General features: G+C 33.6%; 1 protein-coding gene across 1 annotated transcript in view; it reads right to left on the minus strand.

The window, feature by feature from the left end:
- Nucleotides 1-537: 537 nt before the first annotated feature.
- SLC27A6 (solute carrier family 27 member 6) overlaps nt 538-25,514 on the minus strand; it is a 62,129-nt gene continuing 37,152 nt past the window's right edge. The window contains exons 6-11 of the mRNA XM_002744634.5: nt 18,400-18,594; nt 10,797-10,887; nt 6,919-7,117; nt 5,854-5,951; nt 4,634-4,764; nt 538-1,122 (exon numbers count right to left, since the gene is read on the minus strand). Of these exons, the coding sequence (XP_002744680.1) occupies nt 946-1,122; nt 4,634-4,764; nt 5,854-5,951; nt 6,919-7,117; nt 10,797-10,887; nt 18,400-18,594 (891 nt within the window). The 3' untranslated portion in view covers nt 538-945. The remainder of the gene's footprint in view (nt 1,123-4,633; nt 4,765-5,853; nt 5,952-6,918; nt 7,118-10,796; nt 10,888-18,399; nt 18,595-25,514) is intronic.

Genomic DNA, 25,514 nt, shown 5'->3' on the forward strand with positions numbered 1-25,514 from the left:
TAGCAAACCACCATATCATGTGTATACCTATGTAACAAACCTGCACGTTCTTCACATGTACCCCAGAACTTACAGTACAATTTAAAAAAATAATAAAATTAATAAAAAATAAAGTCATTTTTGTGGTTTTTAGCTTGAAGAAAATACTGGAGCCTGGTGCTTCCAGCTTGAGATAAGTACAGTTGTGCTCATTAGATTACCCTTATAATAAATTTCCCCATTAACTATTTGCAAAACTGTCCAAACTTGCAGCCCTTTTTGTTTTTAATCTTGATGAGAATTCCAGGGTTCTATCCTGTCTATGCTTTCTCTGTATGATAAGTGGCTTAGACAGATTTTATTATCAAGTTATCCTTTTATATATCTTCCAAAATTCCTAAGTGCTCTGAGCTTATCAGTTTTCATGATCTGCTTTTTCACATTTTTATATTTCTTATATCATTTTAATGTGAGTTTAAGATAAAGGAGATATTAGTGCTACCATTTAGGCAGCCAGCTTTCTTTGACTGGAAGTTTACAATTAAAAACACCAGAACAAAAACTGAAAACATATTTTTAATGAAAATTATGTTATTAAGTTATAGGACAGGATACATAAAAATATTTCAGTAAAATTTAATCATTTATCAAAATTAGAAAATTTACTTACTAGAAAATACATTTTTAGTGATTGTCCAGACCGTTAGCCACTATTATTTAAAATCTTTAATAATAATATTTATAGACTGAATCTCCAAATAGGGAAAAAGAATAATCAACTAAAGTCTATATCGATTAAAAGAAACTAAAATTCTTATGCAATTAAAAAATTATCTCCCAATATTAAGGAATACAGAACATGCATAATTAATGTTAGCTCTCTGTCCCTATTTCCTAGTAAAGAATCATATACTCTCCTCTCACTCTTCCTAGGAAAGTATATGAAAGTTCTATATATACAAAATCTTAAAGTTTTATCTCCCCTAACATTATTTGATCATAAATTTCCCTCGTCAATGAAACATAGGACTTTTTCAAGTTATCCATGAAGTAAAGTGGATCAGAAATTTTCAGTGGATTAAATCCTTCTTTCACCAACTGATACTTCAATAGTTTGAATGTTCCTGTTGTTTCCATTTTTTCCTATAAAACAATTACCAGGATGAGTAGAATCATTTAATAGCTACAAAATATAAATATACAGTTACAACTATAGACAGTAATGTTAAATTATAACATTTTATATCTAGTGATATTTATAGTTGCTACTACTAATTTAATGTTAGAAATTTAAAAATGTGTTTTAGAATATTAAAATCTTTAGTTTGATTTACCTGTAAACTTTACTTAAATATTAACTTATTCAATATATAAGAGTTATGAACATAATCAACAAACTGATTGCAATTATGCCAAAAACACATAGGTTATCTCTTCAATTCAATGCCAATACAATGTTATGTACAGAGAATGCTATAAGATGCTAAGGAGATAAAAGCCACAAAAGACGGCAATTTCTACTACAAATTTATCACAAAAAGTAGAGTGCTATAAGAGCAGAAGGGGTATGGAATGTTCTCAAACATGGCTTAAATGTACCTAGAGGGGTTACTTGAATGCTCTAAAACTTGGGGTACCTCAGTGAATTTCCAGGGTCTTCACAGGGTATCTTGTTTTCAAGAGAAACTCAGTGACATCTATTAGTCACCACTAAGAAACTACTAGCTCAAGGTTCACAGTTTCAATAGTAATTGGTAATACATTTTTTTCAATGATGTCATATCTGTGCAAAATTGGGTTTTCAGTAGTTGCTGGGATAAAAATCAAGTGCAGCCCAAAATCATCATGGAACATGAAATCAGGCTGTTCCTATCCAGTCCAATCTAATTCCAAGGTCTGAAGAACTGTGTAGTGCCCAACTTACATCTCCTTAGTAAGTGATTGTGATTATTTGAAAATGAAATGAAAGCTTTTTAAAATTTATATGCATTATTTTTCAGGTGGCTACTAATTTGTTAGACCTAAATACTTATTAATTTGCTTTTTCCTTAGCTAATGAACAAATGTTTAGGTATTTGTTTTGAGCCAAGAGTGCTATGAGACATTAAAGATGCCATGAGTCTAGAAGGTTTAATAATCTCTGTTTCAAGGTGCTTAATGGAGACAAGAGTGCATTTCATTGTGAGAATCTCAGGCATGGATAAACAGTCTGTTTAAATTAGATGACATGTAGAGACCCATACAACATTCTATGAGTAGCTTGGCCATTTTTATTCATCCTTCTGGGCTATTTAAGTCAACTTCACTTGGAGCTCCCTTTCCTGATATTCCTTCCCTCCTCCATCTCCCCTGATCCAACACTATCGTCACAGCTAGATGTGCCTGTGCAAGCACACATATCCTTTTATTCTTTTTAAAAAATTAGAATCTCACTGTATTTATACAATTCGGTGTTCTAACATTTTTTAAGCTTAATATTATACAGGTATATTTTCCTGGGTCCTGTAATTTTATTCAAAATAGAACTTAGAGAATAGTTTTATAAGGTCTCATTTAATTATCATATTTTAATTAACCTTGCCTTTATTCTTGAACTTTTAGAGAATATCAAAAGTTTTACTACTATAAATATTCTTTTGAGAAATATATGCACATATAACTTTGATACACCTTTGATTACTTCCTAAGATGTATTTTGACTAAGTCAAAATATACACAAACTGTTAAGAGCCTGATTATATATTACCAAATTGTTTTATAGAGAGGTGATAACAATTGGTGTTTCCACATGCAGAATGAAAGAACCAGGTTTGTTTTATCCCAGCCACACTGAAGATTATAACCTTTCACATTTCTGTGAATTATTGGCAGAAAGCATTCTTCTAGTTCTACTTTGTGCTAAATAGATTTGTAATAAAATACTTGTTTGACTAATTTTGTTAGAAGTAACTTTTACTTTAGCATTCCTTTTATCAGATCATTTATTATTATAAGTCATGTATTAAACAAATATTTGACTTCTGTCAGGCTTTATTTCTAACTATAGCAAATATTATAATAAACATAACAGTCATGGTCCATGTTTTTTTCAGGTGTTTAAAGAGCCTAAAATACTTTCTTGTTTGTTTTTTTTTTTCTTTGGACAGAGTCTTGCTCTTTGCTCCTTCACCAGGCGCGAGGCTGGAGTGCAGTGGTGTGGTCTCAAATAGCCTAAAATACTTTGTAAATTTGTGCAAGGTTTATCTAATCTTCTAAAGTAGTCTCGTGCTAATATATTTCTTCTACTTAATGAAAGTGAATTTTGTGTTGAACTGGAAAACAATTCTTAAAATATTATCTGTCCTATGAACTTTCCACTCATCAAAATATATTACTTATGGGGTGAGGATGAGGAGGGATAAGAGGGAGCTGGGTATGGTTGTAAAAGGACAACATGAGGGAAACTTGTGATGTTGAAACTGTTCTTTATCTTTACTGTGGTCATGAATGCATGATGTTCCACAGGTGATAAAACTGTATAGAAAATATACACACAAATGACTGCAAGTAAAGCAGGAGAATTGTTAATAAGATGGGTAGATTATGTTAACATCATGATTGTGACATTTGCAAAATGTCATCCTTGGGGGAAAAAAGGTGAAGGACATCCAAGCTGTCTCTTATTGTTTCTTAAAACGGCATGTGAATCTACAACTATCTCGACAAAATTTCAATAAAAATATATTACTTCTGTTTCATATTTACTTACCTTTAGTGTTTCAGAGGGTTGTTGTTAAAACAATCTGAGACAACGTAAAAACTTAAAATTAAAAAGGCAAATGAAACACGTATTATGATCATTCAGAGGATGTGTCCCATTGAACAAGCAGTGAAGTGGCTGTAATGATTACTTGGTAAATACTGTAAACCTGAATATGACACAGATTGTTGCTCAATTAGGGGTCTAGTAGTGAAATAACAAATGTATTCAGAAAAGAAACTGGGTGGTTGGATGTTAAGAGATGATGAGTACTAATTTTGGAAAATTATATTTTAGGCACAATATTAAATAAATGATTGAATAAATGATTAAGTGAAGTTACCCAGTAGTTAAGTAAATTCATTTTCTTTTTACTATACTTTATGCCAGTAACCTCACAAGAGAAATTCCTCATCCCAAAATAAACAGACTTTGAATTTCTCACATGGGAAGGTTGCAAGTGAGGGGGAATTTGGACAGAACAGCAATAAAAATTAAAATCAGGATTGCTTAAAGCCAGATGCCTTTAGGTTCTGCACACATCTTTCAGTCTCTTTGATGTCTGCTTGATGAAACCTAATTCTGGGTACATAGCACCAAATGTCTTCACAAGATATGAGTAAGATGTGGTTTTGGATTGCCACCATCACTGGGACCATCACTGTGCTCTGATCCCTGACTGAAGAGGAAGAGAGCAATTCTATAATTAGGACAAAGACGGGTATGCCAAAGCATTTCATCATGCTCACTTTATAATTAGGCTTCAAACATGGCAACAATCTGCATCAACTCTACACACCATGCTTCTCATTATAACCTGCATGTTATCTAAAGGATACAATATTATTTTGCAATTAAACTACATCCTTGTTTTCTGGCCTTAAATTTGATAGTAAACTCCACCACTAAAATTACCTGAATTCTTAAAAATCGGGGGCATGCATAAGCTGGTAGAGATGTTACAACTTGTTCATAAAGTTTTTCCAAATCTAAAGATTTATTTGGTTTTAAAATAATAGAAGCCATTCCTGCTCTTCCTTCATAACCTGAAAAAAAGTTTGAAATAGAGTCCATTTTTAAGTACCAAATAAACTTCAACAGATAATTCTGTATACGCTAATTGACACACATGGAGACATTAAATCTATTTCAGTAATAATAAAACAACAGTAGCATAAAGGAGTCTGTGTCCTTCCCTGAACAAATGATTTACTCCCCAGAAATCATTTAAGGACAGGGAAGACCAGAGTCTCCCTCTAATTGTCTATAGTACAAAACAATTACATGGAATGGGAAACACTATAAATGACAATAAATTTGCATACTGCCATCACTAAAACAAATATTAAGAAAGAACATTTATTTAAAGACAACTATATTGCAGCAGAAATATACATCCTAAGCATTAATGTAAAATATTAAGTGTATATTTTTAAGTTAAGAAACTAAAAATTCATATTTTCATAATTAATTCCACAGATCATTTACTGCTTATGATGCCACCTGTGGCTTGCTACAGGTGTCAGAACGTCCTGGAAGCTTTCTCCAACACTCATCGGCTATTTATGAAGTTAACATTCCCTTCTTCTGCTCTCCTATCTAAACACTCACATCCCTGATCTCCTCAGCACCTAAAAGCATTCGCTGAAAAGTGGAGAATGGCTGTCTTACGACTTCTAATTGGTCACTTTTCTGTGATATTTTCAACATCATGAGACAATCATCATATGCATATTTATAAAGATAATGAGTCCAAATTTAAAAATAATTTTTAAAAAGATCCATCTTAACTGCAAGTCAGTATTTTTAAACACTTGAAGTAGAACATGTTCTTGTTTAGTGGTATGTACAATCACTAGTCATAAAAAGAAAAATAATAGATTAATAAAAAGCTGTAACTAATTTCAAGCAGTGAGCCATTGATCAGAGTTTTCAAGCTTTGCTTAAAAATACACATAGGCATTAAAATTAAGTAGATACCTTTTCCCTTGGTCAAAGGCATTACTTGCCAAGACAGTAATAAAATCTTTATCTTAATACACAAAAATTAAAATGTTGAATTAGTAAGACTATTACAAAACTAAAGAACAGTGGCAATTCTAAGAATCTTTCCAAATTATGAAATATATTTATACCTGATATAGCCACACCATAGACATTTGCTTCCTGTATGAAATCCAACATTCCAATAACATCAGCAACCTCTGTGGTTGCAACATTTTCTCCTTTCCATCTAAATGAAAAAATCAAATTCCAGTTAGTGCACCTGTATTTGAAAAACTAGGTACCAGTTTCAGTCTTAATGCCTTGCATTTGGCTGTGTGCAAGCACCTACTGACCAACATAATTGTAGTTTTCAAGATAAAAGGCATTTCTAAGGAAGTAATTCAACAAAATCAGTTTTGGTCTTTTCATTCAAATTACTTTATATCTCATTTGTATAATTTACTTTCTATAGTATGTATTGTAATATACATAAACAAAATAATTATAAGGATTATCATTATAAAAATCTCATTTTGTAAAATAATGAAGTACAAAGCATTCCTTTTATCTGGTAATAAGAACTGAAAGTAAAGCTCTAGTTGTCTTTTAGTATACTGACCCACTTTAATTTCTAGGTGTCAACCCCTTTGACTTCTCTAATGCTTTTGATGAATATTTTGCTTTAATTGAAATAGTTTTATATTAAGTGAGCTTATAACATGGTTCCAGAAGGCAAGGATGTAGGAAGTTACTTATTCATTCAAGCATTGATTCAAGTCATTGTAAAGCAAAAGAATTTCATAGGCCTAAAATAATCTTAGGGAATTAAAAAAGGAAATATGAGAAAGGGGATTTTTGCTGTTTCAAAATTTTTATCATTAGGTCCAGAATTAGACTACATTTGACCCAAGTGGTTTTCTGTTCTAACTCTACCATTTATCTTTTACATCTGTCTGCCAGTTTTACTTTCCTTAAAAAGAAGCTAACTGATTTGGTCTAAACTGATTCATTAAAATAATTATAAAATTTTACATCAAAATTTAACTGGTGGTTCAGTCTAGAAACAGATGGCCAATAAATTTTTTAATAAGGAGACATGGAGATAAAAGGGCTGTGTCTGCCCTGAAAGCTAAAGCATATGTGGTCTCTGACATTTCTATACAAGCACAGTTCACAATTACAGAACAAGCTGTACATCCCATGACATTACATACCTGAAAGTGTCTCCAGTACGGTCCCAAAAATAAAGGAAATTGTCCTGATCCTGGACTATCAAGTCTCCAGTGTTAAGGTAAACATCGCCCTTCTTGAAAACATCACAAAGCAATTTGTTTTTTGTGTGCTTGTAAGACCCAGCATAGCCAAAGAAGGGATTTTTTGCATGCACTCGAGAAATGAGAAGTCCAGGTTCCCCTGCAAGAAATAGCATTTTTTCAGCCCTCTGATTAAAACTACTGTTACACACACCATGCATGTGTTTGTATTATATCTGGCCATTACAACCAATGCTGCTTGTCTCAGCTTACTCTGAACCTATTTCTGTATTTGACATCATTTACCCTTGGCTCCTGTATCTAGCACATGCTTTCATAGATTACCACAAATACAAATTACTTTGGAAAAACTAATAAAAAGGGAATTGAATGGAAAGAAAAGGCTCATTGCATTTCTTGTACTTCCCAGGTGGGCAGACCAATGGCTGTTTTTGTTTTGGATTATGTAAATGTTACCACAGATACTACTGACATTTGTTATATAAATAAGTGTAATGATGGTGTTAATAAAATAATGATAGCATTTTATTTATTGTGCACTTACCATGAGCCCTTTGCAAATGTCATTTTGCTTATTCTGCATAGAAATCCTTTGAAATTGATATAATCCCTATTTCACTAGCAAGGAACTAGGACCCAGAGGGGTAAAGTAAGTTGCCATGCTCAAAGAGATAAATGGACCTAGAACTTAAATTCAAGATTTTATGGCAAAGTTTCTGTATAATACTATTTCTGATCCAATAAAGTCATTACTATAATAGAATGATTTATTTCTCTGGGATGCTATTCTGGAAAGCTTTGATGGGAAAGAGATGAAACACTGAAAAGTTTTCCTAGTCCATGGTACTTATTAGTTTCAGTTATGTTCAGATTCATTATCTGAAATAATTTTCCAATCAAATTTATTCAAATTAATTAAGATTTTTCTCAGCAATCTGCAAGGTAAAAGCTATTTCTAAAAGAAGGCAAGAGGACAAAGGACAGCAGCAATCACTGCTCCAGAAGTCTTCAAGGCTACTGTCCACTTGTTATGCCTGCTGTAAGGAGATGCGGTGTTCATGTGGACAGATGAAGTTGGCGTCCTGCAATCTATAATACAGAGTGATTTCTGTCTTTTTAATGCTCTGTAAAAAAAAATGTCTCACTCTTTCACCTAGGCTGGAGTGCAATGGCATGATCATGCCCCACCACAGCCTTGACTTCCCAGACTCCAGCAATCCTCCCACCTCAACATCCCAAGTAGCTGGACTACAGGTGCACACCACCAGGCCCAGCTAATATTTTAACTCTTTGTAGAGAAAAGTCTCACTATATGCCCGGCTGAACTAGAACTCTTGGGCTTAAGCAATCCTCCCATCTCAGCTTACAAAAGTGTTGGGATTACTGGCGTGAGACACCACACCATGCCAACAGGCTTTACTCAACTCCGATATCTCTTATTCCTGGGCATCCTGGCTTTCAAGGACACACAGGTCATGGGCAAAAGCAAATATCTGCTCCAGCAGAGTGTCATAGGATTATCATTATCATCATTGTCGTTGCCAACACCATCATCATCATCATCATCATTATCATCATCACCACTATTATACCCACTGAGCACTTTCTGGGTAACAGTCCCAGTTCTGAGTGTTTTACATATGTAATCCATTTAATCTTCATCACAAAACTGTAAGAAAGTCCCTGATAATATTTTCATTTTGAGGTTAAAAAATTGAGGTTTAAAAAAAGGAATTCACCAATGTTATACAGCTGTCAAATGCAGAGTTGGAGTTAAAAAAATTTTTTTTTATAATCAGGTCCTTCTGACTCCAAAGCCTTACTTCTGTGATATGTCAGTCTACATTCCCTATATTTCAGAATTTTTCAAGACTCTTGTATCTCCTTTAAACTTTACATTCTTTTTTTTTTCAGGACACAGGTGACAGTTTCTTCTCTGACAAACTAATTGTTGCAAATGTTTTAATAAGGCACAATGTATTCGTATCTTTCCTGTCTAGGCATAACTTACATTGTGAAAACACGGTGCTTAATGAAAAAAAAAATTGAGTAGCTCATAATGGGAATTCCAAAATAGAAAAACAGACATTTGGGGTCAACCAGCTTTTTAAGAAATCCTGAAGCTGCATAAGCACAGTTCTGGGATTCAAGTTTTAATACTAGATATTATTGTAATTTTAAGAAACGGAAGAGTAGAAAAGTGTGTTTAAAAGTTCTTTGCACTCTCCTCAGAAATTGCTTTCCCATGGACAGTGTCTATAGAATAGAATTAGAAAAACATATTTGACAAATTCCAGTAGGCTTGAAATTCAGAGATTCGGGAGATTTGTCGTTTTAATAGACAAAGCTTCTATTTTTTTTTTTTTCAGTCTCTTGGCTACCAGAAATTAAAACAGGTTTGCCACCTTTATCTTTACATTTGAAGTAAAGATTTAGGAAGTCATCTCTGAAATGTAGTTTAAACATATTTTAAGGCAATTAATTTTGGCCTGATTTATTCATACCAGATCTCTAAACAATTCTAAGTGCACATCTCTCCACTGCATTTTCTTTTTTTTTTTTTTTGAGACGGAGCTTCGCTCTTGTGACCCAGGCTGGAGTGCAATGGCGCAATCTCGGCTCACCGCAACTTCCGCCTCCTGGGTTCAGGCAATTCTCCTGCCTCAGCCTCCCGAGTAGCTGGGATTACAGGCAAGTGCCACCATGCCCAGCTAATTTTTTGTATCTTTAGTAGAGACGGGTCTCCCCATGTTGACCAACATGGTCTCGATCTCTTGACCTCATGATCCACCCGCCTCGGCCTCCCAAAGTGCTGGGATTACAGGCGTGAGCCACCGCGCCCGGCCCCTGCATTTTCTAATTTATTATTATATGCAGCAGCAAGTTAATTGAAGTACTTGCTTTCATGAAAATTTCTAACCTAAAATTGTAAGAAACTCTACCTTGGCAGTGTAGGGGAGTGAGAGGAAGAAGCTAAGGAGAGGAAAGTAACAAGCCACATACCAGGTCCCCCAGGAATATACATACATCTTATTTAATTGTCCACAATAACCTCACTTAATAAATAGTCACTTCTACTTTACATATGAAGAAAATAAGATTTAGACAGGCTGACTAACCTGTCCAAAGTTACACCATTTCTAAGTGTCAGAGACCTTGTTTAAATCCAGGTTGGTCTGACTTTTCATTATATCTAGAATGATAAATTAATTCACTAATTTTTATGTTATAGTTTGGCAACATAGGACATTAGACATTTGTCACTGTTACATACTAGACGTGGTGAATTAAGGATAGTATAAGCCAAATAGTTACCACTTTTTAATCTTAATAATTTACCATCTGAGTGATTCATCTGGGGCTCTTAATATCTAATAGTAAAATTTTTCCACCTACATTAAAATTCCAATGTTAAGTTACACAGTGAATCCAGTCATTATCTCCTTTTGAAATTCACTAATAACTACAGTGGGCCCTCCATATTAGTGGTTCCACATCTGTGGATTCAACCAACCTTAGAAAATATTTGGGGAAAAAAATAAAATAATAATACAACAAAATATAATACAAATAAAAATACAGTATGACACTATTTATGTAGCATTTGCATTGTATTAGGTATTATTAGCAATCTGTTTAAAGTATACAGGAGGATGTGCACATCTCATATGCAAATATTGTATCATTTTATATAAAGAACAAGTATCCATGAATTTTGGTGTCTACCCAGGGTTCTGGAACCAGTCCCCCAAGGATACTGAGAGATGTCTGTATGTAGGAGATCAGAAACTTCGCTTGAGGAGATGTACTAGTCTTACCTTTTTTCACACGAATACACCACCCCTGTTCATTTCTCATGGGTTCATCTTTCTGAAAATCAAACTTTATTAAGTCAAAAGTGAAAAGAAGCTGAAAAAAAAATCAAACAAAAACAAGCATTTAGTTACTTGTGCATTGACATCTACTATAGTAGACTTTATGTTAATTGAAATAAATAATTAGAATATGGATTTATTAAAACAACTAACTTTTACTGAAGACAAATAATATTTAAAAATCAAAACTAAAGTATTAGTAAGCAACAGTCATTTAGTGGCATTCACTTTCATTTCTTCTGTGGTACACTTTACTTTGCAAAACACTACTAATTTTAATCATGAATGAGTGGTATCAAGATACTGAAACCAGGCATTCAATTATATGCTCTGATAACTACATGTAAAAGGACCATTTTCTCCAGTCATTTATCTAAAATACCCCTTGAAATGAAAAGTCTTAATAAAACTAAACTGTAAGCTATATTAATGTAAAAATTGTGTTTGCCTTTTCCTCACAGTATCTTTTTCAGATTTTCTTTTTTTTCTTTCCCTTTTTTTTTTTTTTAATACTTTATGTACTGGGGTACGTGTGCAGAACATGCAGGTTTGTTACATAGGTATACATGTGCCCTGGTGGTTTGCTGCATTCATGCCCTCATCACTGACATTAAGTATTTCTCCTAATGCTGTCCTTCCCCTAGCCTCCCCATCACCCAACAGGCCCTGATGTGTGATGTTCCCCTCCCTGTGTCCATGTTTTCATTGTTCAACACCCACTTACAAGAGAGAACATGCAGTGTTTGGTTTTCTGTTCTTGTGTCAGTTTGCTGAGAATGATGGTTTCCAGCTTCATCCATGTCCCTGCAAAGGACATGAACTCATCCTTTTTTATGGCTGCATAGTATTCCATGGTGTATATGTGCCACATTTTCTTTAACCAGTCTATCCTTGATAGGCATTTGGGTTGGTTTCAAGATTTTACTATTGTAAACAATGCCACGTTAAACATAGGTGTGCATGTGTCTTTATAATAGAATGTTTTATAGTTCACTTAATGCTCCTAAACTAACATTTGATACTTATCTACACACTATAGTGTGAGATGGCCGATTTGTTCGAAAATGCCCATCGCATCAGGAACCAAAAATTGGTTATTTTCTCTCATCCCCAAATATTTTCATCTACTCTGCTCCTATCATGTCCATATGACCGTGTCATGCAGGCTTATTTGTCCACTAAATTTTCACCCTGGGAGAGAACTGCAGACTGGTTTAGTCCAACCTCCTCCTATTTTTTTCTTTTTTCTGTTTTTTTTGAGACAATATCTCACTCTGTCACCCAGGTGCAGTGCAGTGATGAAATCTCAGCTCACTGCAACCTCTGTCTCCCCAGCTCAAGCAATCCTACCACCTTAGCACTCCCATTCATCTGGGCTTACAGGAATAAGCCACTTCACCCAGCCCTCATTTTCATTCCATAAGAAAACTGAGGTTCTTGCTCAACAGTTAAACAATCTCAGTTCAAAAATAGTAAACCAACATGAAGGTAATAAAATTAAGTGACAATAAAATTATAATAGGAAGGATGAATTGAGGGAAAGCAGGAGAAAGGAAATGAACAAATATAGAACAAAAAAGTGGGAAAAGATAAGATGATGGAGATAGATGCAATAGTATTGTTTATTATCAAAGATTAAATGCAAATATCTCTGGTTCTTAGCATTAGTAAAATAAGCATGTAACTTGAGTTGTGACTTATTTGAATTAAAATATAAATGAGAGCAATTGATATTGATTGGGGGCTAATTATATACTAGGCACTGTACTAAGTGTTGAAGAGCTGTATTTAATTTAACTATCAAAACATGAGGTAGAAATTAATATCCTATTTTATGATTAGAGCTGATGAAAGAGGCAACAAAGCAAATATAGTTATTCTAGATATAAGACTGTTTATTAAAATGCGAGCTTGCATCTTGTTGATCTTTGTCTGTAATTGGGATAACAGGATATTGGCCACTTGCCTAATTGCTAGTAGAAAGAAAGAGTCCAGAAGTTCTGGAACTGCCTTTATCATCTTGGCCAAATAAGAACAGAGCCCTATTCATTACTCATTCTTTTCTCTCCTGTTTGAACATGCTTTGTTTTTTTGGAAAATTTGCCCAGTGACTTGTGATGTTACCTTTAGTGTTATTTTAGATTAATTGAGGAACCATGTGTGTGGGTGAGATTCATTCCAGAGCAAATTACTGTTCAGTGTGTCTGTTATCAGAAAATGGGACTCGATAGGCAGAAATGAAATAATTTTATAATTTCAATAAAATTAAATATATCACAACATTCTCTAGAAGTACATGGAGCAGAGGATCAATGCTCAGTTAGAAATACTTCTGTTCTCCTTCCTGCCATCAAGAGGTCCTCATGATATTACAAAAATGGCTGCATTATAATAACATAAATTTAAAAAATAGATGTCACACCTTAAAATCCCCCAAATGTACATGTTTATGTATGTGTATACGTGTACACATCTGGAGCATAGCTGCAGGATGTCCCATTCATAACAGAACTGTGCAATGCACACACACCTATGTGACTGTGCGTGTTGGCCCTGGGAATTTTTACCCATACCTACGTGCCTTTGCAGATTCAGATTTGTAAATTTATAAGTTGGAAAAGGAACACAAAGTTAATTTCCTTGATTAATACATGAGGAAAGTCTGAACCAAGAGAAAATTAACTTGTCAAAGTCACGAAGTCAATAGTTGTAGAGTCGGAAATAGATGTGAGGTATCAGTCCCTGTGTAGTAAAGAACTTAACCTTGCCCCCAAAAGAGGTCTAGCTTTCATCCCTGGCTTCTCAGAGGTGATCTTGAAGTCCTTGGAATGTCGTTCTTAATAGGAGTGCATTTTTTTAATCTAAGAACCTTGGGCAACTAGATGATAACAATATGATTTAGAATAGGGTCTCTAAGGCATAAAAAACTGTGATGGAGGGCGAAGGCTTTGGATCACCCAGCTTTACCTCCTAAAGGGGAGCAGATGGAGGCCAGCCATATGAGCAGTGAACCTGAATTACACAACCAAACCCACAGAAAGACTCCTGTGAGCTCCCTAGTTGGCATCAGGTCATGCATATTATTACACAATTCCAGGAAAGCAATGCTGTTCTGATTCTACAACACATTATAACTGGAAGCTTCACACTTGGTACTCTCCTGGATTCTCCTTTATGTATGCCATCCCTGGGCCAATTATAATCTAGATCCTTTAGATGTAGTAGGTGGAGTTTTGTGAATCCTTTTGGCTAATTATCAAATCTGAGAGTGGTCTTAGAGACTCCTGAAATTGCAGTTGATGTCAGAAAGGAGCATGGTCTTGGAACTCTTATTTTGAAGTTCTCTAACTTTCCTTATCCCTAAAAGATACCTACTTTTAAGATAATAAAATAGCTTATGAAAATGATTAATAAGAGTCATTTTATTAATCTCATATATTATTTTTAAATTTAAGTTTAGATGGTATTTAAATCTTAAATTCCATTGTATCTACGGATTTGCCAATATGACAGGAGAATAACCACTTCTTCCTTTCCTCCCTCCCAACTCCCATTTTTGGTAGTGTTATAATTATTTTTACATTGCCAGGTTTTATTACATGTATAAACAATTCAGAGTTGTTCAATCTTCTATATATGAATTGATTAAATGTTCACCATCAGACATTTTAACTGAAGGTGATTCTTTCATTTCTAAGTTACAGTTTATCTTCAAGTTTGGCCATAATTTTTCATTCAGTGGATTTTAGAAAGAAATATTGCATTCCTATAAATATGAGGGTATTATAGTTTCTGACTTCTTAAAACATTGAGAAAACCTCTTTGTTGACTGGATACTTGAGAAGCAACTTAGCCAAAACAAAAATTCTTAGGTGAAGACAATTCTTCCCTTTTTTCTAGACTTGAGTGTTTTGTTTTGAGAGATGCCTGAGACGTTTTCCATCCTCACCTGGGTTACATTTTAAACATTCTTTGCTTTTCCTACCTCAATATCTTCTTATATTTCTTTAATTTTTGTTTCATATTTTCATCTGGATGTATTTTTCTAATAATCATTCTGTCCCAGATTTTTCCTAGAAACATAGTGTACTCTTTTGCTAAAGATTCAAGTTTTCACTTTAAGGACATTTTCTTCTATTAGGGTAGAAATAATTATTTCTTTCCTTTGATCTGTTTTTCTGCAGAAACAACAATTAGGACACGTCAGATCATTGTCTATGTTTTCAAAATCCTTATTCTTAATTTTCAAATTATCATTTGCTTGCTCTTTTTATTGTGTTTAGGGGACTCCTTAATTCTACTGATCTTTCTCCCTAAGAATGTTTATATTCCTGTTGATTTTAAGTTCTTTTATGTAATGATCATCTGTGTAATAGTTACATTTTTCTTCTCTTTTTTTCTTTGAGCTGAGCATGCCTACTTTTAGTTCTTTTGTCGATTTATATTTTTCCTTGATCCTTCCTCTCTTTTGAGCTCTTATCTTCAAAGAGAATATGAATGGGATTTTTCAAGCCTGTGAGAAATTGTTTTCCTAAACATTTCCTGGCTGTTTTGGAGACTCTTACTATTTTGATGTGCATTCATATTTTTTCAGCTGCCTTTTATTTTTATTTATTTTCTCCCTTTTTCAAGCTTTACTTTATGTATTTTATATTTGTCTCTTCCTTGTTATTTTCCCCAGGTGAGAACACTACAGAAAAAGAGAAGGCAGTCCATCATTCTACTTGGGTTAGTCTCTCAAATACGTTGTCACTGAATTTTTTTATATTGTTTGTCTCGGGGGAATATGTGGGACAATATCTCTTCAGCTTTGTGCATTAAAATACTAAGTGTAGCACATAAAGACAATGAGTTGCAGGAACTTTGTGTTGCTGCCTTATCTTTCTCCTTCACTTGTAACATTCTATCTCTGGAGGCTGCTTCCCTCTGAGATAATAACCGTGATCCTCCATTAGGTTAGCATTTTAGAGAGACACTTATCAAATCTCCTCACTTAATTATGAGACAATCATTGAACCAAATTTTTCTAATTACCTGGTATCTAACAAAACAATGTGACTAAAATGATAAAAAACAAACTAGAAGTCATATAGTATCAGGCACAACTTTGTTCTTTTCATTTCCAAACTGAAAGGAAAACTAAAATGAGTTGAAAATCAGTTTTCCAAATAAATTGAAGACAATCATGACTTTTTACATGATTGACATTATTACAGTTGACAAAATTTAAAGTATTAGAAAATTATAATAAAGTCAGGAATATAAAATACAAATCATCATACTCTCATTGGTTGGTCATGTTAGAATGATTCAGCTTCACAATAAGGGCTCAATATCAATACCCAATTTGTAATGGAACCAGTGCAAAGAACTGAGAACATTAACTGCAAGGAAGGTAAAACTCAGTAAAATCAGCACTTACTTTCCCCAAAATCCTTTTGTTCAGAAGAAAGTGCATATCTGAGATGTCAACTATACTCTCAAAATCCCAAAAGAATGCATTATAAAAATAGTTTGCACCTTCTTTAGTTTTAGAGCTTTACTGTGATTTATACCAGCTTTGAATGGGCCACTAGACTGAAAAAGTGAGCTACTGTGGCATGAAAAACATGTCTGTCAATTACTCCCAGATACTGAAAAAAATCACCATGGATTAGAAAAGTAAATACTTTGTTGCTTCCAGGTGTTTTTTGAGGTATAGCAGTTTATTATACAGAAAACTACCTATAAAACTAAAGCAGTTAGGGATGAAAGTGACACAAACACACCAAAGTTCGCACTATGGGATTCTTAAGGATCTCCTCCAAGGCAGTTCTAAATATAGCTTCAGTAGGGTGCTTTGAAAACCTCAACAGCAATACTATATGATAGTGCTACTTTCAGGGAACAGGTGAGGCCACTGAGGAAACACATCTGAGGAGAGAGATTATCAGACAAAGACTTTCCTCATACATGTATGACTTTTGGAGTACTTTTGTTCTTGCAGTGTTTATGTCAGGTTTAGGAGTCAAAAAGTGAGTTGGGAAGTTTTTTCTCCTGCATTGTCTGGAAGAGTTTGTAAGAGAGAAATTATTTGCTCTTTGAATATTCATTATCCTCAGCAGGAAAGCTATCTGAAACTAAGGGAAGATGTTGGAGTATTAACTTATTTCATTTAGTGTGATAAAATAATTCTTGAGTCAATACCAGTAAGTTGTACATTTCTAGAAATTCATCCAATTCATCTAATAATTTCAAATTTATTGATATGAACTTACTCAACATATCCTTTATTACTGTCTTAAGTCTAAAATATCAGCAGCAATGTTCCGTTTTCCAGTCCTGATATTATTTGTGCCCTCTATCAATCAGAATCAATTTCTTTACTTATAAAAAATTATATTTCTATATATTTTTATATTCTTCATCAAATATCTTTTCTATGTCATTTCTGCTCTTTATTATTTCCTTTGAGTTTATCTTAGTTATCTTTCTAAAAATTGACTCATAGACATGGTTACTTAGTTCCATCCAATTTTCAGCTGTTCTTGGCTAAATGCATACATATTTTAATATAACACTTTCATTATGATTTAGCTTGTAGTATCTTCTAATTTCTAATAATATTTATTTCTTTGATGAATGGAAATTTAGAAATGTCTTATTTTTAAATATATAAGAGATTATCTAGTTGTCTTTTAAAAAAATTATTTCTACCAAAAATTAAACTATTTTCAGAGAACATAACAAATATATTCAATCCTTTGGAATTTGTTGGAATTAGCTAACTGGCCCAGTAACTTTTGTAAATGTTGCAAAAGTGCTTGAATAAAGTAGATACACTGCAATTGTTAGATGCAGGGTCTTTTATAATGTTGATTAGTGGTTTATTATTACAGAAGATGACTGAAGATTTATTTTCTCTTGCAGCTATATCAGTTTTGCTTTATAAAGGTTGGGACTGCTATGTTTACTTTTGCCTTTATTCTTAAAAAATTGTTGTTGAGTATAAGTTCCAGTTTGACAGTTATTGTTTCCAAGCTAGTTTAAGGTAAATGTCCAGCGTCTTTTGTCTTTTGTGGTTGCTAATGAGAAATCAGCTGTCAATCTTCTCCTCCTAAAACATTGGTTTATTTGGCTACTTTTAAGATTTTAGTGGTATCTTAATATAGTTTAAAAAATATTAAAATCCTGTATAGAATTGTTGAATTGTATCAATGATGGAAGATAAGTCGAAATACTGAAATAAAACTACTCCAGAAAAATGGAAACAGTCAAATTAATATATACCAGGGCCTATGCTTTCTATTTTTATATTATATCATTAAATTTGGAAACTGAACAAAAAAAGGCATCATTATGGTGATATGAGAGAGAAGACATAGAAGATAACTGAGGTTAGCATAACCTATAGCACCATCTCTCACCCACAGCCCACTACTCTATTTCTAGAAATTCTCAACTTAAAAATAGGTGATAATATTTACCATAATTTACAGGCACAACATCTAGAAAAGAGCTAGCAGACCTCAATATATTTCTTTCATAAGGAAAATGCTGTACTTACTTTGTAAAAGAAATTTGTTCTCCCAACTGCTCCAATTTTCCCAGTGTGGTTCATGAAAGATATGTTTGCTTCAGTAGCTCCATAAAGTTCACACACCTTTATATTTCCAAATCTGTCTAAAAATTCTCTCCATACTTCACTCCGTATACCATTTCCAATTGCCAAACGCACCTTATGATTTTTTTCTCCTTCTCTCTGTTAGAAGAAGATGTTTTACTTGTTATTAATTCCAGTTTCCAATTATTTCTTTTCTTCTTATTATTTAAATGTAAAGTATCCTAGAAGTAAGCTGCATATGTGCAATAATGAAAAGGCAGTTAAAATATGTGTGTAAGTCTATGGCAGAACTGTGTCCTAATTCTAATGAAACTAACACTGGCCATTGGTAGGAGTGTAAATTAGTTCAACCATTGTGCAAGGCAGTGTGGCAATTCCTCAAGGACCTAGAAATAGAAATTCCATTTGACCCAGCAATCCCATTACTGGGTACATATCCAAAGGTTAAATCATTCTAGTATAAGGACACATGCACACAAATATTCATTGCAGCACAGTTTACAATAGCAAAGACCTGGAACCTACCCAAATGCTCACTGATGATAGACTGGACAGGGAAAATGTGGCACATATACACCATGGAATACTATGCAGCCATCAAAAACGATGAGTTCGTGTCCTTTGTAGGGACATAGATGAACCTGGAAACCATCATTCTCAGCAAACTGACAGAAGAACAGAAAATGAAATACTGCATGTTCTCACTCATAGGTGGGTGCTGAACAATGAGAACACATGGACACAGGGAGGGGAGCACTACACACTGGGGTCTGTTAGGGGGAATAAGGGAGGGACAGTGGGGGCTGGGGAATTGGGGAAAGATAGCATGGGGAGAAATGCCAGATATAGGTGATGGGGAGGAAGGCAGCAAATCACACTGCTATGTGCGTACCTATGCAACTATCTTGCATGTTCTTCACATGTACCACAAAACCTAAAATGCAATTTAAAAAAAAAAAAGAAAGTAAAACTGGCCAAGAAAAATACAGTTTGTGTTTTTCTGTATCTGGAAGCAGCTCATTCTAAACTGCAGATCACTAAAGGCTTTTTTGGGTAAATGTCAGATAAGGAAGAAAGGATTTTTCAGGAAGAAAAAAATCACTGCTTTGATAATACTATGAAACATGCTTAAGTTTGGACTCTCAGGCTTAGCAGTAATTAGCTATATAATTCTGAACAAGATGTTGACTCAACTCTGATTCTTGGTTTATTCATCTATTTAAAAAAGATAATAATACTGTCTTTTTTATATACTGTAGTGTATAGTTAATACAAAGTGCCTAACATACAGTGAACAATAATTTGAGGCCATAGAATCAAAGTAATATTTGACCTGCAAATATTATGGCAACTGTACATAAGTATTGTTTTAGAATGGCAATATTCTCACATTTTTACTTTTCCTTCACATTTTAGAATTAAAGGAAAATATAGGATTCTATTTTGCTCTATATTCAATAAATAATGTTTTAACTACCATGAACTTGTACACTCACCTAAAATTAGAGTAAGAATATATTATTGGTGTAGTCACAGCAAATCCTGATATGCTCTGATTACCTCCATCATCACCAAAAAATGCAAAATAATAAGATGCAATAATAAATCAGCAACACCAATAAAATAGAGAAGTTGGCCTCTTTGGTACCTATAATTTAAAATGATCAGTAGATCACATTATTTATTCCAGTTTCTTCTCTTAACACCACTTAAATGGTTTTAAAGAGAAGATTTTAACCTATGAACTCTCAAGAACAAGAAGAAGTGAGTTGAGAGGTAATTTTGAAAACTAAAAAGTGAATAGACAAAAGGGCATGTGATTAAGCAGAATGGATAAGGCTGAAATGTAAGCCTGCAGGTTAGCACCCAACAAATGCTCCTGAAAGTGTCAAGCAATCATCAAAAAGAACGAGGAAGGCACAAAGCTTGGTATGAAATTTGTTTAAGAAACATAACTAAATATCTAGGTCTGGGAGTCTGCCCTTGCTATGCATTGACCGAAGACTGGAAAGTTCTCTCTTGAGATGTCTAACCAGACAGATACCAGTTTGGGTTGAGGAACTTACTGTGAAAATTAATTTTACAAAATACAGTCCTTCATGTTATATCCAACTGAAATGAATTCAGAGGCCACGGAGAAAAGCACCCAGGTCATGCATGTCTGTTCCAGAAACTGTTTATGTAATTCAACAGCAAAAGCACAAAACCTATCTGTAACTTTAAGTCTTACCTGGTTACTGCTGACACTCATCAATAAGAACTCACCAGCTCCCTTAAGGCACTGCCAGCACCAATAAAACTTCTTCAAAACAGCTTACATTACTCTGTTCTTTTTCCCAATAAAACCCCAGCCTTTCCTTTTGTTCTTCAGACAAATCTTGTGGCTACACTGGTCTATGTATCCTGAATTGCAATTTTTTTGTTTCCAAATAAGCCCTTTGCTTAGAGATGCATCTCTATGCAATTTTTATTTCAAGTTAATACTACTGAAAACAGGAGGGTTAAATGAAAGTCTACATACTAAAAGATAAGATGAGTAAACTCTTCTTCTCCTCTAATATCAGAATTCTGGAACCCCAAATCATACACGAGAGCAGGAAACTGTTCAGTTACTATCAAGGAAATTGGTCAGTCTAAGAGAAAAGATACTGACTTCTGGAAGTATCTCAGTAAAATGGCTGGATCTCTACTTAATCACCCTAGAATCTGAGCCTTTTGTTGACAAATCCCAGCTCTGTGCCATCAGGTATGTAGTGCCTCATTCTGAAATATGATGATTAAAGCATTAATTAAAAAAATCAAAATAGGTAAAAGGAATTAAAAGACATACAAGACACAAAGAGCATATCAAAAATACTGATAAGTAGAGCCCTATAGAATAATAAAATGAATAGAGAATAGGGAATTCTGAAGAGATTTTAACTGAGAATTTTCCAAAAGTGATAGAAAAACGTGAAGCCATGAATAAAAAGACCTAAAAACCTCAGACAGGTTAAACACCAGGGAAATACAGTTGGACATTTTCTGGCAAAACTGCAATAAAGAAAAAATATGTAAAAATTAAAGAAAGACAGAGGGCGAATTTTAAAAGCAGCCAGAAAGAAATAGAAACATCATTTCCAAAGAGGCAACGTGAATATTTATGGCTGATATTTCAACAATAATCATAAAGCTGGAAGACAATATGAGAATATTTCAAAGCTAGTACAAGAAAACAATTATCAACCCAGCATTCTATGCTCAGTGAAGAATTATTCAAAAGTAAAGGCAAAACATGATTTCAGACAAATAAAAATAGAAATTTTTTTTCTAGTAGAATGGTACAGATGGAATACTAAAGGCAGTTCTTAACACCAAAGAAAACAATATTATATATGAGCAAAGAAACAAAAAGCAGGAAGGAATGAAGAGGACCAGAAGAGAGAAGTGTTACAAAGTTCTTGCATTGCAAAGAAGTGGAAAATATGCTATTTGAAGATAGAATGTAGTAAGTTAAGAATGAATGTTGTATCTTCAAGATAATTACTAACAAACAAAATACATAAATAAAATAAATATAAAAAGATGTATAACTAAAAAACGAATTGATGAAAACTAATCATAAAAATATTATTTCAAAGGAAGATAAATGAGGAATGGGAACAAATACCAGATGAGACAACAAGAAGGAAAATAGCAAGAGAGAAGTTATAAAAGCAAGTATGTCAGTAAGCACACAAAATGCAAGTGGACTAAATATGTAACGGGAAAGAACTTTTAGAATGCATAAAAATATAAACTTCAACTATATACTGCTTATGAAAAATATACCTTAAATGTCACATGACCCCAAAATTGAAAGTAGTTGGAAAAAGGTAAGCTATACAATCATTACTTAAGAGGAAGTTAGTATAACTATACTAATATCAGACAAAGTAGACATTAAGTAAAGAAACATTTCTGGAGATAAAGAGGAATATTTAATAAAAGGGTCAATTCACTGTAATGATAGCAATCTTAAATTTCTGTTTACCTAATAATATAGTCAAATACATAAAGCAAAAATTGACAGAGCTGAAAGGAGAGATAAACTGAGATATTTTTAACTTATCTCTTTAGGTACTGATGGAATAAGCAGAATAAAACATAAGAATATGGAAGTTTAAAGAAAACTAAACAACTTAACCTAATTTGTGTATACAGAACAGTGTAACAAATCACTGAAGAATGCACATTTGTTTAAGTGCCCATGAAACATTTCCCAAAATGTTTTACAGCGAGTCTTAGCCAAATTCAAAGCATTAAGCTTCATTCAAACTATGTTCTCCGACCGCAATAAAATTAAACCATAGATAAATTACAAAAAGAAACTAGAAAATCTCCAAATGTTTGCATAACAATAATACAATTTTAAACAGCCCATGGGTAAAAGAAAAAAATTACAATGGAAATTAGACAATATTTTGAACTGTATAAGAAAAAGAAGACAGAATAAAAATTATGCTATGCAGCAAAAACAATACAGTAATAATATTTTATATTATAAAACTCTATGTATAGTTTGATATTTATATTATACATGTATGCATGTACATGTATGTACATAGAACTATAATATATGTATGTACATATATATTTATGTAATCATATAATATATAACTTTTCAGGAGTATTTCTGTGGCAAACAGGCTTGGAAGCTAGAGATGGTTTTTGGGTCACAGAGAAAATTTATTTACCCTCCATGATACTGAAGTCTCCCTCCTCTTCTGGAAGAAAATTTGTTTACATACCAGAAGATTTACTTGCATATGTTTATTAACTCTTCCTCAGATATGAAGAAAGGGCAGGTTTATCAGCAGCCCCTTAAATGACTCAGATGCTCCTAAGGGCAGTTCTCTTAGCTGAGGCATAGACCTATGCCACAGATATAGCATCCACCTAGGCCCACCTCTGCATTCCCCATAGGATGTGTGAGGAGAGGGAACTTTGTGGACATGAAATGTAAAGAGAAGGTTTTGATGCTTCCTGTGCTGTATAAATCCATTTGAACTCACTCTTTCCTTACTAACCAGTTTTATGGAAATATGGTGAGCCAATCAAGCAGCATGGTGTTGCTTATGGACTGCTTGAATGGTTGACAAAGTGTCGAGCAGGTACTTCTCAAAGAATACCTCCAAGCATCCAGTAAGTATATGAGAATATGCTCAACATCATTCATCATCAGAGAACTGCAAATCAAAACACCACGAAGTGGCAACAAACATTTACAAACATTATTATTTCTTCTTTAGCACCATAAATTTTCCACGAAGTGTTGGCAAGGACATGGAACAATTGGGACTCTCATAGACCATGAGTAGAAGTACCTATTCCTGCTGCCACTTTGATTAGCAATATCTACTAATGCTGAAATATGCATATAATACAACCTACCAATTCTACTTCTAATTATCTACCAAGAGATAATTATCTATTTGGCAGAGATATACATACATCTGCCAAAAGACACATATAAGAATGTTCTTAGCGTCATTATAAGTCTCAATTGGAAGTAATCCAAATCTATCAATCGTAAAATAGATATTTTTAAAATGTTGTGTTATAGTGACATAATGGAACAGTCTTCTATTAGTTTTCTATTGCTGCCATACAAATTTCCACAAACCTAGGTTCTTCGAACAATTCCAAGTTACTGTCTCACAATGTCTGTAGGTCAGAAGTCCACATCAACTTCACTGGTTTGAGGGATTCAGGACTTAATAAAGGTGAAATGAAAATGTTACTGGCTGGGATCTTTTTGGGAAACTCTTGGAAGTATCTTCTTCCAAGCTCATTCAGACGCTTGACAGAATCAAGTTTCTGGAGGGTGTAGGACTACGACTTTCTTTTCTTTGCTGGCGATCAGCTAGGGGCTGCCCTAAGATCATAGAAGCCTCTCTCCAGTTCTTGCACATAGGCCTCTTTATGTGAGAACAACAAATGACACATTGAGTACCTGTCATCTTCCAAATCTCCAACTTCCCACAGCCAGAGAAAATCATCTGCTTTAAAATCTCTTACAATTACAGTGTATCCATCAGGATAATCTTCCTATTTTAAGTTGTGTAACTATAATCACATCTGCAAAATCCCTTTTGCCAATGTCTCTACTGCACACATATTCATGTGTTCCAGGAATTAGGGTAGGGCATAGACGTATTTGAAGGAGCCATTTTTTTTCCCCTACCAGAACTCTAAAGCTACAAAAGAGAATGAACTAGTGCTATATGCCAAAACAAAGATGAATCTCATTGACATAGTGCTGAGTCAAAGAAGAAAGGTCAAAAGAATGTATACGTATGATTTCATTTAGATCCTATTTTTGAGAAACAGGCAAAGCTAATTTATACTGGGAGAAATCAGATTGTTGCTCACATTTAAGAGGACAGTGACTGACTGATACAGCACATTCTTTTTAAAAAAGAAATGCAATTTATTAAAAATACTTAATGTGTTACTAAATCTTAGGAAATGTTAGCTATAATGGGGAGTTTGAGATGAATTTGTGATAGACATTAGAAAGCTAAATTTAAAAAATAAAAATAAGGCAATTATTACTTATAAGGAATAAAAAGAAAAAAGTTATAATGAAATAAATACATTGTCTCAGCTATGAATAACATTTATATACTGTCATTTCTTCACAATAATTTACAAACTGGTTATAAACATATTTTAAACTCTCATAATTCTATTGGTGTCATGGAGACAGAAGAAATGTATGTGTGTGGATATCACATGAGTAGGAAGCCAGGCGGATAATAGTTAAAACTGAAAAATCAAGAAATAATAGAATACACATTTTACTGAGAAATATGGAGATAAGTAATAACTAAAAATGTCCTAGAAGTATTAAAGATGCTTACTTCTAGAGATTAAATACTGATAGTGCAGAGATATTACTTGTCCTAGGAGTACTATTTCATTTTTATAACTGTGTAAAAGTATTGTTTTGATTTTTAAAAATTCAGTTGAGATCAGGCATGGTAGCTCATGCCTGTAATCCCAGCATTTTGGGAGTCTGAGGCTGGTGGATCACC

This window comes from Callithrix jacchus, chromosome 2 (assembly GCF_049354715.1).
Source record: "Callithrix jacchus isolate 240 chromosome 2, calJac240_pri, whole genome shotgun sequence".
NCBI classification, from domain to species: domain Eukaryota; kingdom Metazoa; phylum Chordata; class Mammalia; order Primates; family Cebidae; genus Callithrix; species Callithrix jacchus.